This window comes from Oncorhynchus keta, chromosome 26, assembly GCF_023373465.1.
Source record: "Oncorhynchus keta strain PuntledgeMale-10-30-2019 chromosome 26, Oket_V2, whole genome shotgun sequence".
NCBI lineage: Eukaryota > Metazoa > Chordata > Actinopteri > Salmoniformes > Salmonidae > Oncorhynchus > Oncorhynchus keta.
Genome location: NC_068446.1, coordinates 20897508 through 20911218, shown reverse-complemented (window position 1 = coordinate 20911218; position 13711 = coordinate 20897508). Strand labels below are relative to the sequence as shown.

General features: G+C 47.9%; 1 protein-coding gene across 7 annotated transcripts in view; it reads right to left on the bottom strand.

Annotated features, from left to right (window-relative positions):
• LOC118359070 (SUN domain-containing ossification factor-like) overlaps window positions 1-13711 on the bottom strand; it is a 66676-nt gene that overhangs the window by 8765 nt on the left and 44200 nt on the right. For all 7 annotated transcript variants that reach the window (XM_035737280.2, XM_052480360.1, XM_052480362.1 and 4 more), the window contains 8 exons: window positions 9128-9219; window positions 8964-9029; window positions 8178-8258; window positions 4670-4760; window positions 3274-4584; window positions 3048-3135; window positions 2552-2656; window positions 2265-2407 (listed from right to left, as the gene is read on the bottom strand). In XM_035737280.2, coding sequence (XP_035593173.2) covers window positions 2265-2407; window positions 2552-2656; window positions 3048-3135; window positions 3274-4584; window positions 4670-4760; window positions 8178-8258; window positions 8964-9029; window positions 9128-9219 — 1977 coding nt within the window. The remainder of the gene's footprint in view (window positions 1-2264; window positions 2408-2551; window positions 2657-3047; window positions 3136-3273; window positions 4585-4669; window positions 4761-8177; window positions 8259-8963; window positions 9030-9127; window positions 9220-13711) is intronic.

The following is a 13711-nucleotide window of genomic DNA, read 5'->3' as shown; positions in this document are numbered from 1 at the left end:
TCCATAACAACTATGCGGAGTCCTGATTTCCACGGACTAAGAAAATACCTCCTCGTCCTGACAATCCTCAATTAGACAGTGGAGATAGTTTCAATATTGAAACAAGACAGGAAGTCTTATACGCATTTCGGTTGTTAACTAACCAAATGCTAGTTTAAAAGAAAGGGGAGATCATGTCTAGCTGCTGTTTAATGGTGGACATCCCGTTTCTAAATTGCCCGGCTGGGCTGATGAGATAGTGGATTGCGCATCGAGATGGAACAGTAAATAGACACTTCAACATCATAACTGGTGGCAACCAGCTGCAACACAGTTTTAACCAAATCAGCATTACGGATTAAACCCACCCGTTGTATAAAATAAAATATTAACTGGCCTAAGAGAAAACATTATATTAGACCCAGAAAGCACCAACAATACTCTAATAAATAATATGGGGAGAACAGACAAAAAAGGTGTGTGTGTTTACCTCTTGGGGCTGGGGTAGTGTGTTTACTTCTTGGCTGCAGTGTGTGTGTTTACCTCTTGGGGCTGCGGTGTGTGTGTTTACCTCTTGGGGCTGGGGTAGTGGTTGACTGCGGTAGTGGTTGACTGCGGTGTGTGTGTTGGTGTGTGTTAACCTCTTGGGGCTGGGGTAGTGGTTGACTGCGGTAGTGGTTGACTGCGGTGTGTGTGTTGGTGTGTGTTAACCTCTTGGGGCTGGGGTAGTGGTTGACTGCGGTGTGTGTGTTGGTGTGTGTTAACCTCCTGGGGCTGGGGTAGTGGTTGGCTGCAGTGTGTGTGTTTACCTCTTGGTGCTGGGGTAGTGGTTGACTGCGGTGTGTGTGTTGTTGTGTGTTTACCTCTTGGGGCTGGGGTAGTGGTTGACTGCGGTAGTGGTTGACTGCGGTGTGTGTGTTGGTGTGTGTTAACCTCTTGGGGCTGGGGTAGTGGTTGACTGCGGTGTGTGTGTTTACCTCTTGGGGCTGGGGTAGTGGTTGACTGCGGTAGTGGTTGACTGCGGTGTGTGTGTTGGTGTGTGTTAACCTCTTGGGGCTGGGGTAGTGGTTGACTGCGGTGTGTGTGTTGGTGTGTGTTAACCTCTTGGGGCTGGGGTAGTGGTTGACTGCGGTGTGTGTGTTGGTGTGTGTTAACCTCCTGGGGCTGGAGTAGTGGTTGGCTGCAGTGTGTGTGTTTACCTCTTGGTGCTGGGGTAGTGGTTGACTGCGGTGTGTGTGTTGTTGTGTGTTTACCTCTTGGGGCTGGGGTAGTGGTTGACTGCGGTAGTGGTTGACTGCGGTGTGTGTGTTGGTGTGTGTTAACCTCTTGGGGCTGGGGTAGTGGTTGACTGCGGTGTGTGTGTTTACCTCTTGGGGCTGGGGTAGTGGTTGACTGCGGTAGTGGTTGACTGCGGTGTGTGTGTTGGTGTGTGTTAACCTCTTGGGGCTGGGGTAGTGGTTGACTGCGGTGTGTGTGTTGGTGTGTGTTAACCTCCTGGGGCTGGGGTAGTGGTTGGCTGCAGTGTGTGTGTTTACCTCTTGGTGCTGGGGTAGTGGTTGACTGCAGTGTGTGTGTTGTTGTGTGTTTACCTCTTGGGGCTGGGGTAGTGGTTGACTGCAGTGTGTGTGTTGTTGTGTGTTTACCTCTTGGGGCTGGGGTAGTGGTTGACTGCAGTGTGTGTGTTGTTGTGTGTTTACCTCTTGGGGCTGGGGTAGTGGTTGGCTGCAGTGTGTGTGTTGTTGTGTGTTTACCTCTTGGGGCTGGGGTAGTGGTTGGCTGCAGTGTGTGTGTTGTTGTGTGTTTACCTCTTGGGGCTGGGGTAGTGGTTGACTGCAGTGTGTGTGTTGTTGTGTGTTTACCTCTTGGGGCTGGGGTAGTGGTTGACTGCAGTGTGTGTGTTGTTGTGTGTTTACCTCTTGGGGCTGGGGTAGTGGTTGACTGCAGTGTGTGTGTTGTTGTGTGTTTACCTCTTGGGGCTGGGGTAGTGGTTGACTGCAGTGTGTGTGTTGTTGTGTGTTTACCTCTTGGGGCTGGGGTAGTGGTTGACTGCAGTGTGTGTGTTTACCTCTTGGGGCTGGGGTAGTGGTTGACTGCGGTGTGTGTGTTTACCTCTTGGGGCTGGGGTAGTGGTTGACTGCGGTGTGTGTGTTTACCTCTTGGGGCTGGGGTAGTGGTTGACTGCAGTGTGTGTGTTTACCTCTTGGGGCTGGGGTAGTGGTTGACTGCAGTGTGTGTGTTTACCTCTTGGGGCTGGGGTAGTGGTTGACTGCGGTGTGTGTGTTTACCTCTTGGGGCTGGGGTAGTGGTTGACTGCGGTGTGTGTGGTGGTTTGTGTGTTGGTGCTCCGGCAGCAGTGCAGGCAGAACACCAGGCCCAGACAGAGACACAGGACTAGAGACACCACCAGGTAACTCTGTCGGTCCGACACCTAGAAAACACAAACACATATAAACATATAATCTGAGGAAACACAAAAACATATCAGATCTGATTATGACATTTTGCAAGATGATTAAAATTAGGCCAACATTTTATCTGACACTCAATAAATGTAGGTAGTATTACTGTGTACCTCTTTCTGTAACTGTGAGACAGTCATGGTGAGGTTGATTATCAGCTTGGTGACGTTCTCCAGCTGGCCCTGTAACATCTGTATTGACTCGGTCTGTCTCTGGTCCTGAGGGAATCACACAACCAAGATGCAACGTTAATAAAACCCTGAGACAACCAACCTACTCCACAAAAAGACAACCCCAACCATATAACCTATACCAGTGTTTCTCAACGACTGTTCTCCAGTACCCTCAACAGCACATGTTTATGTCGTGGCCGCAGACAAGCACACCTGATTCTACTTCTCAGCTAATCAACAAGTCCTTGACAAGTCAATTCTGGTGTTTTTGCCCGGGGCTACAACAACAATGTGTGCTGTTGGGGGTACTGGAGGACCGGAGTTGGGATACACTGACCTACGATAAACCACATGTTAACCATCACTGAACAAATCACAACCATCCCACAACAACCGTCCTGCAACCCAAACCAAGAAGCAACCGTTTGTAATGGACCTGTTCTCCAGCGATGCGGGAGGTGTTCTGTAGCTTGATGATGGTCTTGTTGAAGGCCCTCTGCATCTCCTCCATCTGCTTACGATACCTAGAACACACAACAAGCTAATCAGAGCCTGAACAGGACAAGTCATATGGAGGAAGCTACGACGTGTCTATAAGGTTTAAAAAGACACACACACACACACACACACACACACACACACACACACACACACACACACACCTCTGGCTGAGTTCCTCCAGATATCTGCTGCTGAGGGACATGTTCATCTCCAGGGCTTTGATCCTGTTGTTCAACCTCATGAACACACTCTCCTTTTGACTGGAGCCATGCACGTTCACTCCTCCGTTCACGCCTCCATTCCCTCCAATATACTCCCCTGTGCTCTGCAGCTCAGCGTAGAAGTCCGTAGCTGTCCGGTGTAAATGTCCGTTAGCAGTAACCGGGACACTAAGTAGCAGGTCCTCCGTGGACTCTTCCCTAAGTGGGTGCTCTGCTGGCTGGGGAGAGGAGTCGCCGCCCTGCTCCCCTTGGCCCTTGAGGTCTCCACTTTCTACCCCAGCCCTGGGTGTGTGTGGCTCTGCGTGTGTGTCGGGCTGGAGGGGCACAGGGAGTTCGGTGGGAGGGGGGATGTCTGCAGGTCTGGAGGCAGTGGGGAGGGGCTGGACTGGCTCCTCCTTCAGGGAGAGTGGAGGGAGGTCCAGAGAAGCTGTCTCAGAAGTTGGGGGGTGGAGGGGGGTAGTGGGACTGGGGGAAGGGTTCGGGGTGCTGGCCTGCTGGGCCTCTGGGCCAGGGGCTCCCTGCAGGGCTGGAGGAGGGACGGGGTCATCTTGGCTGAGGGGCCGGGGAGCTTCGTCCTGGGTAGGGGTGGGTTTGGAGAGGGGGGTGTGAGAGAAGCTGTGGGGGGAGAGGGTAGAGGTCCGGCTAGGCTCCAGAACAATGATGTGGTCTACGGGGTGTGTGTCTGTGTAATTGTGTGAGTCTGTAGTAGATAAAACCTTGTTTTGGGCCCGGGGAGCCGTCTCAGGATCAGGGACCGGCTCTGTGTGTGTTGGGGCTTCCTGGGTGTGTGTGGCGGCGGGGACAGGGTCCTGTATGGTGGTGTGTGTGGGTAAGGGAGTGTCTATGGGGGTGTGTGTGTACGTGTCTTGCTGCCTCTTGCGGAGACCGCGCTGTCTCTCTCTGGTGAGGCAAGTGTCACACCAGCGCCGTAGCAGCTCCGGCAGTGTGGCCACACATGAGACAGAAGAGAGGGAAGACACGGAGGAGAGAGGACAGTACAGCTGGCTCTCCCTCATCCACTGTTCCTCTCTCTCATCATCATCATCATCCCCCTCTTCCTCCATAAGAGTCACAGTGGACTGTGGGGGCTCCTCTTCCTCCACCACCAGAGTCACGATCTGTCCATCCTCCGGGGAGGGTAGGGGGGAGTCCGGGGAGGAGAGGGGGGAGTCCGGGGAGGAGAGGGGGGAGTCCGGGGAGGAGAGGGCGACATCGGGGTCCTCCTGAGGAGCGGGGTGGTCTGGCTCCACTCTGAGAGAAAGGAGGAAGTTAGAGACTCGTAGTGCAAGGTGAGAGTGAGTGAGTGAGTGAGTGAGTGAGTGAGTGAGTGACTCACGCTGGAGGAGGTGTGGTGATGGTAGGGGTTGGTGTGAGCAGCACCTCCTTATTCCCCTCGGTTTGGTTCTGGGCTTCTGATGATGCGTTGGCTGGAAGAGATACCCAGACACACAGCAGTCTTTAGATACCGTCATCAACTACCACAATTACATAGAACATGCATGTCAACTACTACATTAACTTCCTTTCATAGGATAACTATCACTAGTCATGACAAGGTTCAGTTCTCTAACCCCAGACCAGCTATAGTCTGATGCCAGTCTGGTGCTGCTCTAGCCAACTCTATGTTGTTGCCCAGTTCAGTGGGTTAAAATGGGGAACAGAGACAAACCACCAAACATAACGACCACAAGAGATTTGGCAAAAACAGAAACAGCCAGGCTGGTCCCGTTAGGACTGCTCTCAAACCTCAGTGACCCTGTGGGTTGAAAAAGGGTTTCACAAACAGCCCATAGTTGGTCACTTCAGCTGCCCTGAATGCAGCCCATAGGAGGCCTGTGTAACGGTTTGTGAGGATGTGTGAGTGTGTGTGTGCCATTGGGACCAGGGGGTAAATCCGTGTTAGAATAGTATTTAGACTCCAGCAGTATCTGAGGGTAAGAGGTACCAGAGGTATTTAGTTCTGCGTCATAGACCCCCTCCAGTCCTAATAGAAACAGCTCCCCAGCTGCTGCCTTATAAAACACTGCTCCATTGTTCCTCTGAAAACATCCTGGCACCAGTCAAATCAACATCTGGAGCCTCAGGCAGGCAGGCAGGCAGATAACGCAAAGACGCACACACACCAAACCGGAACCATATGACAGTTTCAGAACCACCTAATCTAAACAAGATGGGTGAAGTTGGGCTTAGACTGAACTGTCCAGCAGGAAGGGAAGGAGAGATGGAAGGGGGAAGGAGAGGGCACAAACTTATATAATAGGGAAAAGGGATTGGGCAAGAGAAAGAATGACGAGAGTAGCAAGACTTGCTGGGAAGAAAGCGGAACAAAAACTGGATCTACTGTTTGTGTTTGCTCCGAGGTGTGATGTCATTTGGAACATTCTGTTAATCGTCGACTGTGGTACGTGTGTGTGTATGATCTTAACTCAAACAACCCATATGGAAGTAAGTGTGTGTGTGTGGTAGGGGTGTGATGTTTAAACTAAATTGGGATCTTTGACATTTAGAAAAAATCCCTAAAATCACATTGCAGTTATCACAGAACTACCACTAACAGGTCCCGATCATCATCATCATAAAATGGAAAAGTTCAAATTAAACAAATACCTAAACGCAGCAATGCTGTAAAGGAGGAGATATTCATATTTTAAATTAATTGACACGGATATAAAATGCGTCATTAACAGTGTGGACCAGCCAGTTGGTTCTGTTTGAACGTTGCCGCTGGCTGTGTGGTTACTAAACGAGAACAAAGTTGGGTAGGATAACAGGGCTTGTTGCGTGTGTGTGTGTGTGTGAGTGAAGGCTAGATCGGTTCTTCTTAAACATAGTTGAATTCCAGAGCTTCTATTCTGTGAGGGAAAGAGGGGCAGGCTAAGTGCTGACCCCTCAACAAATCATGCTGGTTTAATTAAGACCTTTATTATGTACAGAATACCTCTAATGTTCACACTGGGACCTTCCCCTGGACAGCTCAGTGCTTTAGTTAGCACAAGATAAACCTTCCTCCATACATATGCAAACCTCATGCCTCTCGCTGCGAGGCCGTTAACGCAGTAAGTTCATTACATTAACACATAGCATTTCCTCAAAGTAGAGGTCGACCGATTATGATTTTTCAAAGCCGATACCGATTATTGGAGGATCAAAAAAAGCCAATACTGATTAATCAGCCAATTTTTTAAAATGTATTTATTATTTGTAATAATGACAATTACAATAACTGAATTAACATTTTTATTTAAACTTAAAACATAAATAAAATCAATTTAGCCTCAAATAAATCATTAAACATGTTCAATTTGGTTTAAATAATGCAAAAACGAGAAGAAAGTAAAAGTGCAATATGTGCCATGTAAAAAAGCCAACGTTTAAGTTCCTTGCTCAGAACATGAGAACATATGAAAGCTGGTGGTTCCTTTTATCAGGAGTCTTCAATATTCCCAGGTAAGAAGTTTTAGGTTGTAGTTATTATAGGGTTTATAGGACTATTTCTCTCTATACCATTTGTATTTCATATACCTTTCACTATTGGATGTTCTTATAGGCACTATAGTATTGCCAGTGTAACAGTATAGCTTACGCCCCTCTCCTCGCCCCAACCTGGGCTCGAACCAGGAACACATCGACAACAGCCACCCTAGAAGCATCGTTACCCATCGCTCCACAAAAGCCACGGCCCTTGCAGAGCAAGGGGAACAACTACTTCAAGGTCCTCAGAGCGAGTGATGTCACCGATTGAAACGCTATTAGCGCGCACCACCGCTTATTAGCTAGCCATTTCACATTGGTTACACCAGCCTAATCTCGGGAGTTGATAGGTTTGAAGTCATAAACACCTCAATGCTTGAAGCACAGCGAAGAGCTGCTGGCAAACGCACAAAAGTGCTGTTTGAATGAATGCTTCTGAGCCTGCTGCTGCCTACCACCGCTCAGTCAGACTGCTCTATCAAATCATAGCCTTAATTATAACACACGCATGAGTACCTTAGGTCATTAATATGGTCAAATCCGGAAAGTAGCATTTAGAAAACAAAACGTTACGTATTTTATCTAACGGGTGGCATCCCTAAGTATAAATATTGCTGTTACATTGCACAACCTTCAATGTTATGTCATAATTATGTACATTTCTGGCAAATTAATTACAGTCTTAAATGGTCTTCACACAGTTCGCAACGAGCCAGGCGGCCCAAACTGCTGCATATACCCGGACTGCTTTCACGGAACGCAAGAGAAGTGACAATTTCCCTAGTTATAAGAAATTAATGTTAGCAGGCAATATTAACTAAATATGCAGGTTTAAAAATATATACTTGTGTATTGATTTTAAAGAAAGGCATTGATGTTTAACGGTTAGGTACATTAGTGCAACGACAGTGCTTGTTTTGCGAATACGCTTGTTAAATCAACACCCGTTTATGAAATAGGCTGTGATTCGATAAGAAATTAACAGGCACCGCATCGATTATATGCAACGTAGGAAAAGATAGATAAACTAGTAATATCATCAACCGTGTGTAGTTAACTAGTGATTATGTTAAGTGTTTTTTATAAAATATGTTTAATGCTAGTTAGCACCTTACCGTGGCTCCTTGCTGCACTCGCACAACAGTCTCCTCGTGGAGTGCAATGTAATCGGCCACAATCGGTGTAAAAAAAAATGCAGATTACCGATTGTTATGAAAACGGGCCCAAATAAATCGGCCATTCCGATTAATCGGTCGACCTCTACCTCAAACACAACACACATTCTTAGCAATGAATAGAAGGGGGTGAAGGAAATGAGAGAAGAGAGAGAAGGGGAGGAGCGAACAGAAGAGAGGAATGAGGAGGATCCATACATTCCAGCTGTGCTCCTCCATCCTCAGGCTTGCCTCCCAGAACGTTGGCTGCTATGTTGTTGACCATGTTGAGAATGGCATCTGTACGTAGAACACACACACACGGAATCGTGAATAACCTTCTTCACTGGTAGTAAAGTAGTTGAAGGCCCCACAGGAATCTGTAAAACCACAGTTCTTGGTATTCACCTACCACAGCATGCAATCCCCTAACCGACTCCACATACCCTTACCCAACCAACTCATCTCTGCCTGGCTGGCTCGAGGACCTTGTCAGCCTCTGTTTGTTTTCAAACACTGGTGTGGGGGGTTGTGTAGAAATTGGTCAGTCTATTTTCTAAATACTGAACCAGTTGTGTGTATGACTATTGGGGGGGGGATCTTAGCCAATCAGATTGCAGCCTCAGTGCCCTGGCAGGGAGACACAGGGGCTCCAGTGTGTGTAACGGAGTTATGTACAAATCAGTAGTCCTAACCCGTATCCCAGCCACAGCTCTCTGTTTGCCAATGTGCCGTCGTGTGGGAATACAGAAACTGAAGAAACATTCAGGACTTGATGTTTTCCAGGAAAGCAGCTTATTGTCTCTCCATTCTCCAAGAAATACAGAGCCTGTTTTAGACCCAGGTCTGGAGATCAATTCTCTGATGTGATTAGATACAGTCGAGAACCGATGCTGAGCCAGTTCGATATCAAGTTAGCCATGTTTACGCTGTCCTGTGCCGTGTGAAACTACGCTCAGAACAACGTGATGCGGTGTGTGTGTGTGTGTGTGTGTGTGTACATACTTGTGGCAGAGCCCAGCAGATTTTTAGAACCCTTGTCCTCAGAGTGGAGGTAGCCAGGTGGGTAGTCTGTAGATAAAAGAACCAGATTATTTCAAGGTGGAGAAGACATGATCTTTTATAATAACAATCTGACCAAGTATCACACGCACGGTGTACCTTCTTACCATAATCCTCATCAAGGTATTCCAGCCTCTCTGAGGGGTACTGGGAATCTGCGATCTCGTCGTATTCCTCCACCATACTGGTACCAAACACCCTATAAAACACACACACACACACACACACACACACACACACACACACACACACACACACACACACACACACACACACACACACGGTTAAATGTATCATATACAGCTGAAAAGAGAGGAATTATGATTAGACGAACATGGACATGTGAGTTGACATGTTGAGATGACATGCTGTTCCCTATAGTGTTGTTTTTGTACATTAATCTATACATCTCACGCTACTAACCTTACCGACTGAGATAATGTAAACCTTAACATTTAGTTATTTCGTTTATCTACAGAGAGTAGCAGCATTTATGTGGATGTGAACGTTGGCCAAGTTTAAAAAAATAAATTAAAAAAATAAAAATAAACGTGTTTTCTTTTAACAGCTCCTGTCCTGGTCTCCACTCCTTGAGGGCACGATGCAGGGCGAACATAGGGGGAAGGTAGTGAGTGGGAGGAGGTGGTAAATCTGTAGTAGTAGGATTTTTTACAGCCCCCTGACAGTCAACCCCCTGTTAAACTCACCCAAATGTTTTGTTAATGATTACTCCTTACCGGTCCACTAACCTGGCCTCAGCCCCTGTAGGGAATGGCAGGGAGTGTGGGTGATAGGAGGGTAAGGAGGAACTTAGTACATCCAACTCAGCAGAGGACAAAGGGCTACTGTACCAAGTTGAAATGGTTGTACTATACAAGGTTGTTGTACTGCAACTGCAGGGTCTTTAACATCCGGCCTTCTCCTCTGCCATTGTTTACAGTGACCTGCACACCTCATATTCTCTGTAAGAGGGAGGGAGGCTGTGGGTTGAGAGCTCAGGTTCTCTGTTGGGTTCTGGTAGAGAGAGAGGGGAGAGGGTGATCTGAAGAGGGTCTCTGTTGGGTTCTGGTAGAGAGAGAGGGGAGAAGGTGATCTGAGGAGGGTCTCTGTTGGGTTCTGGTAGAGAGAGAGGGGAGAGGGTGATCTGAGGAGGGTCTCTTTGGTTCTGGTAGAGAGAGAGGGGAGAGGGTGATCTGAGGAGGGTCTCTTGGGTTCTGGTAGAGAGAGAGGGGAGAGGGTGATCTGAGGAGGGTCTCTTTGGGTTCTGGTAGAGAAAGAGGGGAGAGGGTGATCTGAGGAGGGTCTCTGTTGGGTTCTGGTAGAGAGAGAGGGGAGAGGGTGATCTGAGGAGGGTCTCTGTTGGGTTCTGGTAGAGAGAGAGGGGAGAGGGTGATCTGAGGAGGGTCTCTGTTGGGTTCTGGTAGAGAGAGAGGGGAGAGGGTGATCTGAGGAGGGTCTCTGTTGGGTTCTGGTAGAGAGAGAGGGGAGAGGGTGATCTGAGGAGGGTCTCTGTTGGGTTCTGGTAGAGAGAGAGGGGAGAGGGTGATCTGAGGAGGGTCTCTGTTGGGTTCTGGTAGAGAGAGAGAGGGGAGAAGGTGATCTGAGGAGGGTCTCTGTTGGGTTCTGGTAGAGAGAGAGGGTGATCTGAGGAGGGTCTCTGTTGGGTTCTGGTAGAGGGGAGAGGGTGATCTGAGGAGGGTCTCTGTTGGGTTCTGGTAGAGGGGAGAGGGTGATCTGAGGAGGGTCTCTGTTGGGTTCTGGTAGAGAGAGAGAGGGGAGAAGGTGATCTGAGGAGGGTCTCTGTTGGGTTCTGGTAGAGAGAGAGGGGAGAGGGTGATCTGAAGAGGGTCTCTGTTGGGTTCTGGTAGAGAGAGAGGGGAGAGGGTGATCTGAGGAGGGTCTCTTGGGTTCTGGTAGAGAGAGAGGGGAGAGGGTGATCTGAGGAGGGTCTCTGTTGGGTTCTGGCTGAGCTCCAGCTCCCCTACACAGCTTTAAGGAAGGAATGTCTCCATACAGAGCATAGTATGGAAGACTTACTGTAATACAGCCATCTAACCTCCTACACTGGGCTCCTTAACTTACAGATAGCAGCATGCTCTTGTCCATGTCTAAGTCAGAGACGGAGCGACAGAGCGGGAACGAAAAAGAGGCCGAGAGCCAACATGGCAGAGAGACACATATTTCCTGGAAATCCTATAGAGCACAGAGACCATTACTAGAAAGCTGCTCAGCTCGCAGTACTCACCGTGTTCTCTGAAATACCTGATTGATTTCACTGCACACTAGGGGCCACTAGGAGCTAACACTATTGAAGGCAGCAAGACAAAGGAGATGATCGTGGACTACAGGAAATGGAGGGCCGAACAGGCCCCCATTAACACCGACGGGGCTGTAGTGGAGCGTGTCGAGAGTTTCTTGGTGTCCACATCACCAACAAACTATCATGGTTCAAACACACCAAGACAGTCGTGAAGAGAGCACGACAACAACTTTTGCCCCTCAGGAGATGGAAAATATCGGGGTCTCCAGATCCCCAATAGTTCTACAGCTGCACTATTGAGAGCATCCTGACAAGTTGTTGTTTTTTTACCTGTATTTAACTAGGCAAGTCAGTTAAGAACAAATTCTTATTTTCAATGACTGCCTAGGAACGGTGGGTTAACTGCCTGTTCAGGGGCAGGACGACAGATTTGTACCTTGTCAGCTCGGGGATTTGAACTTGCAACCTTCTGGTTACTAGTCCAACACTCTAACCACTAGGCTACCCTGCCGCACCGGCAGTTGCATCACCACAACTGCTTGCATCTGACTAAGGTAATACAGAGGGTAGTGCGTACGGCCCAATACATCACTGGGGCCAAGCATCCTGTCATCCAGGACATATATACAAGGCATGTCAGAGGAAGCCCCAAAAAATGGTCAGACTCCAGCCACCCTAGTCAGACTGTTCTCTCTGCTACCGCACGGCAAGCGGTACCGGAGCGCCAAGTCTAGGTCCAAAAGGCTCCTTAACAGCCTTAACAACCCCAAGCTGCTGAACAATTCATCAAACGGCCATCCAGACTATTTACATTTTCCCTGCTGTGTTCATTATATAGCACAGGAGGCTGCTGAGGGGGAGGCTGATGTATTTTACACCATTCCACCTTTTCTGCACCTGCCATTACCACGAGCCCGTCCTCCCCAATTAAGGTGCCACCAACCTCCTGTGTTACATAGCCTTTTTGCTAAACAACACAACATTATATAGCACCGGAGGAAAACATTACTGTTATTTCTCTTCTATTCAAGTCTGGCTGTTAAAAATGTAATGACAGACTATCTCCTGGTCTCCCCCTCTCTCTCTCTCTCTCTCTCTCTCTCTCTCTCTCTATACAGTTGAAGTCGGAGGTTTACATGCGCTTAGGTCGGAGTCATGAAAACTTGCTTGTTTTCAGCCACTCGTCAAATTTCTTGTTAACAAACTATAGTTTTGGCAAGTCGGTTAGGACATCTACCTTGTGCATGACAAGTAATTTTTCCAACAACTGTTTACAGACAGATTATTTCACATATAATTCACTGTATCACAATTCCAGTGGGTCAGAAGATCAGATACACTAAGTTGACTGTGCCTTTAAACAGCTTGGAAAATTCCAGAAAATGATGTCATGGCTTTAGAAGCTTCTGAAAGGATAATTGAGTCAATTGCAGGTGTACCTGTGGATGTATTTCAAGGCCTACCTTCAAACTCAGTGCCTCTTTGCTTGACATCATGGGAAAATCAAAAGTAATAAGCAAAGACCTCAGAAAAAAATTTGTAGACCTCCACAAGTCTGGTTCATCCTTGGGAGCAATTTCCAAACGCCTGAAGGTACCAAGTTCATCTGTACAAACAATAGTACGCAAGTACAAACACCATGGGATCACGCAGCCGTCATACTGCTCAGGAAGGAGACACGTTCTGTCTCCTAGAGATGAATGTACTTTTGTGCAAAAAGTGCAAATCAATCCCAGAACAACAGCAAAGGACCTTGTGAAGATGCTGGAGGAAACAGGTACAAACATATCTATATCCACAGTAAAATGAGTCGTATATCAACATAACCTAAAAGGTCATTCAGCAAGGAAGAAGCCACTGCTCCAAAACCGCCATAAAAAAGCCAGACTACGGTTTGCAACTGCACATGGGGACAAAGATCATACTTTTTTGAAGAATGTCCTCTGGTCTGATGAAACAAAAATAGAACTGTTTGTCCATAATGACCATCGTTATGTTTGGAGGAAAAAGGGGAACGCTTGCAAGCCGAAGAACACCATCCCAACCGTGAAGCACGGGGGTGACAGCATTATCATGTTGTGGGGGTGCTATGCTACAGAAGGGACTGGTGCACTTCACAAAATAGATGACATCATGAGGATGGAAAAGTATGTGGATATATTGAAACATCTCAAGACGTCAGTCAGGAAGTTAAAGCTTGGTCACAAATGGGTCTTCCAAATGGACAATGACCCCAAGCATACTTCCAAAGTAGCGGCAAAATGGCTTAAGCACAACAAAGTCAACGTATTGGAGTGGCCATCCCAAATCCCCGACCTCAATCCAACAGAAAAGTTGTGGGCAGAACTGAAAAAGCGTGTGTGAGCAAGGATGTCTACAAATCTGACTTCGTTACACCAGCTCTGTCAGGAGGAATGGGCCAAAATTCACC